This window comes from Anomaloglossus baeobatrachus, chromosome 8, assembly GCF_048569485.1.
Source record: "Anomaloglossus baeobatrachus isolate aAnoBae1 chromosome 8, aAnoBae1.hap1, whole genome shotgun sequence".
Lineage (NCBI taxonomy): Eukaryota > Metazoa > Chordata > Amphibia > Anura > Aromobatidae > Anomaloglossus > Anomaloglossus baeobatrachus.
The window spans coordinates 174,294,615-174,299,664 of record NC_134360.1 but is presented as its reverse complement, the minus strand read 5'-3'; the positions used below and the strand labels follow the sequence as shown (position 1 = coordinate 174,299,664).

The 5,050-nt window shown below is 50.9% G+C and overlaps 1 protein-coding gene across 1 annotated transcript; it reads right to left on the bottom strand.

Annotated features, from left to right (window-relative positions):
- On the bottom strand, positions 1 to 923 carry LOC142249358 (dynein light chain Tctex-type protein 2B-like). The gene has a single exon (XM_075320989.1). It carries the CDS (start codon positions 919 to 921, stop codon positions 343 to 345), a length of 579 nt encoding a protein of 192 aa, XP_075177104.1. The 5' UTR covers positions 922 to 923; the 3' UTR covers positions 1 to 342.
- Between the last annotated feature and the right edge of the window lie 4,127 nt (positions 924 to 5,050).

Sequence of the window (5,050 nt, the reverse complement as noted above, 5' to 3'; positions counted from 1 at the left end):
CCCTCCCACAGCTGGTAACAGACCAAATGCAGGGAATGGCCCGACAAAGGATAAACAATAACAAGATGACTGCATGCAGGAGGAAACAACAGAAGTCCCCAGCGCAAGACCCACACCGCAAGTCAGGGTCGTCATGGTCATTTTAGATAGTGTATGTAAACTTCTGGTTTCAAATGTACCTACGACACACATGGACAAGGTGAGCCATCAAGTACATACTACTCTACAAGGAGCTCCTATTCTGCCTTTCATTTCCTGTAGAAATCATATACACGTGACAGGGTTTGGCTAAACTACAAAACCTTTGGCATATATGCAATTGTGTTATATATTTTACATCTGTTACTCATAATATCCAGCATACACAATGCAGAGTGCAAAGAGAGACTGGTTCTGGAACACATATTCTGCATACGTATCAGAGTTTTGACTCCACACACTCCTGCTGCCGCAGTACATGGTCCCCCCTGACACTGGACCTACCACCACATAGCAGACAAGCTTGTACCGCTCGTACCCAAGGTCCCTCACAGCTGATTTCACTAACTCCGCAAGCTCCTTTGCTCTCCTCTGGCTTTCTCGGGCTTCATAAGTACAGTCTTGCAACTCTACGTCTAAAATTGACTTTATAACTCTTGTTGCTTCTTCTGAAGAGAAGATTCGACTAGGCCGCGGGTGTAGGTCAAAATCTGGATCCACAGAGCTGTAGTCCACAACTTCTTGCTTCGATTGCCTACTGGATTTTGCATTATCCTGAGTAACAATGTTTCTTCTCATCCTGGATTCCTGGCACCTCTGGTAGCTGGAGAGTAAGGGGGTCACTTCTAACGATCTCAAGGCTTCACTTTCACTCCTCTTTGGGTGCTGTTTTGGCTTAGCATAAATCCAGCGTTTTAGGTCACTTTCATGGGTTTGATCCATTTTTCAACTGTAAAATAAGATTTTTAAGAAGATACTCAGATTATTAAAACTGTCTGCAACAAGGCTGCTCAGTAGATTTCATAATTAATAAAATTATCTCAGTCAGCAATTCAGCTATTTGGGTCTTAAAATAGTATGGGCTATCCACATGCAAATGGTGACACAGCAGTGTGCTAATGGATATACCCCACCTCTGTTTTTACCACTTGTTTTGGTAATGCTAATATGGACTTAGTCCTGCCAATAAGCCCATTTGAAAGTGACTAGGGTAAGATCGGCCGACAAAAAGGATTCATCAGAGGGTCAGAGTTCTTTTAGTTCCTGGACTCTGGGTATTTTCATATTACCACGTTCATAACATGGTGGGGACCTAACAGAACCAAAACCATAACCTCCATCACAAAGGAGTCTGAAGCTGGTCATTTGGTTCTGAGTTCTATGACTTTTTTTATCAAACTAAATTCAATGAAATCTGGTACTTTTCAGGTTTTTTTTCAAAGCTTAACCATACCTCCCAACCGTCCCGGATACAGCGGGACTATCACGCTTTGCAGAGTTTGTCCCGTTGCCCCGGGCGGGAGGTCTTTATCCCGGCTCCGCCCACCCACTCTCTCCCCGCCTTGCTGCTTTTCCCTCCTAACATCCTAACACGTGTCTTGAGCATTACAGAGCAGAGCGCGCTACGCTAGTCTCTGTGCTGCTGCTGCTGCTGCTGCTAAGGTAATGAATGTCCCCAGCGCTGATTCCCTCCCCCTCCCTCCCCTCCGGTCCGGAGCCTATGCTCCTCCAGCTGTTTCTCTGATCTATCGTGTGTGCAGTGTTTGCCTCTCAGTGCTGCAGGCACACAGTAGATCAGGACATTGGGGAGAAGACAGTGTGTACTTACCACTTGTGTCCTCTCCTGCAGGTGCACAGACAGCACTGGCTGGTAATATCCAAAGATAGAAGCATTGGCAATGCTTCTATCAGCTACCGACCACATGATCTCCTGCCTGGCAGAGCAGCTGCATCTTAGGCTAAGTTCACACCACCGGTTTTGCAGAGCTGGCCAATCCGGCTCTAAAACCTATGCAACGGATGCGGCGACAAAACCGCATCCTTTGCATACGTTTTTTACATGCGGCCCGTCCGGTTTTTGCCGCTTGCAGCAGGCTACTAAGCATGCGCAGTGGAAAAAACGCATGCGGCGTCCATAGGCATGCATTGCAAATCGCGCCGCATTGGCCGGATGCGGCGCGATGCGTTTTTTTTTTGTTGGACAAAAAAACATGCCAGGCACCGTTCCATCCGGCCGCTGCATCGGCTAAATCTGCCGCATGCAGCAAAAACCGGACCGAACGCAAGCCCATGCGGCACAATACGGCACTAATGTAAGTCTATGCAGGAAAAAACGCAACCAGCGGCAAAAAAAAAACTGGTTGCGTTTTTCCTGCAGAGCGCCGTATTGTGCCGCACGGCAAAAACCGGATGTGTGAAAGCAGCCTTAGGCTAAGTTCACACATCAGTTTTTTCCAATCAGGCACAATCCGGTTTGTGCCTGATGCAACGGATCCGTCTCAGATTGTGAAAAAACTGATGCGACGGATCCGTTTTTTGTTTTTTTTTGTTTTTTTTGTTATGCTGAGAGAGAGACAGAGACCCCACCATCACTGCACAAACACCGGCACTACCTCACACGCATCATCACCGCACACACCAGCACTACCCAGCGCGCATCATCACCGCACAGGCAGGCACTACCTCACACGCATCATCACCGCACACGCCAGCACTACCCAGCACGCATCATCACCGCACAGGCAGGTACTACCTCACACGCATCATCACCGCACACCCCTGCACTACCGCACGCATTATCACCGCACACGCCGGCACTACCGCACACGCATTATCACTGCACACCCCTGCACTACCGCACGCATTATCACCGTACAGGCAGGCACTACCTCACACGCATCATCACCGCACACCCCTGCACTACCGCACGCATCATCACCGCACACGCAGGCACTACCCTGCACGCATCTTCACCGCGCACAACCCGGCATTGCCTCAGTGACGTCACCGCTGACAGCGCGACTCCCTTCAGTTGCTGCGTGGAGCTGATAGAGAGAGGCGGTGTACCCAGCGCGCATCATCACCGCACAGGCAGGCACTACCTCACACGCATCATCACCGCACACGCCAGCACTACCCAGCACGCATCATCACCGCACAGGCAGGTACTACCTCACACGCATCATCACCGCACACCCCTGCACTACCGCATGCATTATCACCGCACACGCCGACACTACCGCATACGCATCATCACCACACACGCCAGCACTACCCAGCACGCATTATCACCGCACAGGCAGGCACTACCTCACACGCATCATCACCGCACACGCCAGCACTACCCAGCACGCATCATCACCGCACAGGCAGGCACTACCTCACACGCATTATCACTGCACACCCCTGCACTACTGCACGCATTATCACCGTACAGGCAGGCACTACCTCACACGCATCATCACCGCACACCCCTGCACTACCGCACGCATCATCACCGCACACGCAGGCACTACCCTGCACACATCTTCACCGCACACAACCCGGCATTACCTCAGTGACGTCACCGCTGACAGCGCGACTCCCTTCAGTTGCTGCGTGGAGCTGATAGAGAGAGGCGGTGTTCTACTGCCGTTCCTCTCAGCTTCATGTAGTAGAGCTCAGAGCGTCGCGGGACCTCTGTGGATTACGTTGAACCTGGAGGGGTATTTGGGGATTTTAATAAAATGGTGAAAGAGGGTGTTTTTTTGTCTTTTATTCCAAATAAAGGATTTTTTTGGGTGTATGTGTTTATTTACTTTCACTTACAGGTTAATCATTGGGGGTGTCTCATAGACGCCTGCCATAATTAACCCCCTTATTACCCCGATTGCCACCGCACCAGGGCAAATCAGGAAGAGCCTGGTAGAGTCCCTGGACTGTCGCATCTAATGGATGAGGCAATTCCGGGCGGCTGCTGGTTGATAATTTTAGGCTGGGGGGCTCCCCATAATGTAGAGCTCCCCATCCTGAGAATACCAGCCTTCAGCTGTGTGGCTTTATCTTGGCTGGTATCAAAATTGGGGGGGAAACTACACGCCGTTTTTCTTTTAATTATTTATTTATTTTACTGCACAATATAGACCCGCCCACCGGCTGCTGTGATTGGTTGCAGTGAGGCAGCTGTCACTCAGCGTGGGGGCGTGTCTGTCTGCAGCTAATCATAGGCGCCGGTGTGCGGGGAAAGCAGGGAATACGAGATTGAATAATGAGCGGCCGGCATTTTCAAATCAGGAGAAGCCGCCGGAGCAGTATGACAGTCGTGCAGCCCTGCGCCGGTGATCGGTGAATGGGTGAGAGTGAGTGAATAAATCAGTGAGTCAGTCAGTGAGTGAGAGAGTTTGAGAGTGAGTGAGTGATTGATTTTCTGACAAGCAATGAATTTATATCACTTCTGGGCATGCTCAGAAGTAAAAACCGGATACGGTACATGCTTCCGGCGTTTGAAGCATGACACCGAATCCGGCTCGCATAGACTTTCATTATGCACCATGCCGCACAACGCCGCACCCGGAGCTATGCATTTTTTTGCCGCTGGCAAAAAACGTTCCTCTCTGCGTCCTGTGCGGCCGCCGGAGTGACGTTTTTTTTCCGCATCAGGCAAAAACCGGATCAAACGCAAGTACATGCGGCACAATCCGGCGCTAATAAAAGTCTATGAGGAAAAACCACACCCGGCGGCAAAAAAAAAAAACAGATGCGTTTTTCCCGCAAGGCGCCGGATTGTGCCGCACAGCAAAAACCTGATGTGTGAACATACCCTTAGCTGCACACCCTGTTCAGCTCTCCTAGGTCCTAGCTGCCTGCACACCCTGTTCAGCTCTCCTCCTGGGTCCTAGCTGCCTGCATACCCTGTTCAGCTCTTCTCCTGGGTCCTAGCTGCCTGCACACCCTGTTCAGCTCTCCTCCTGGGTCCTAGCTGCCTGCACACCCTGTTCAGCCCTCCTCCTAGGTCCTAGCTGCCTGCACACCCTGTTCCGCTCTCCTCCTGGGTCCTAGCTGCCTGCACACCCTGTTCAGCTCTTCTCCTGGG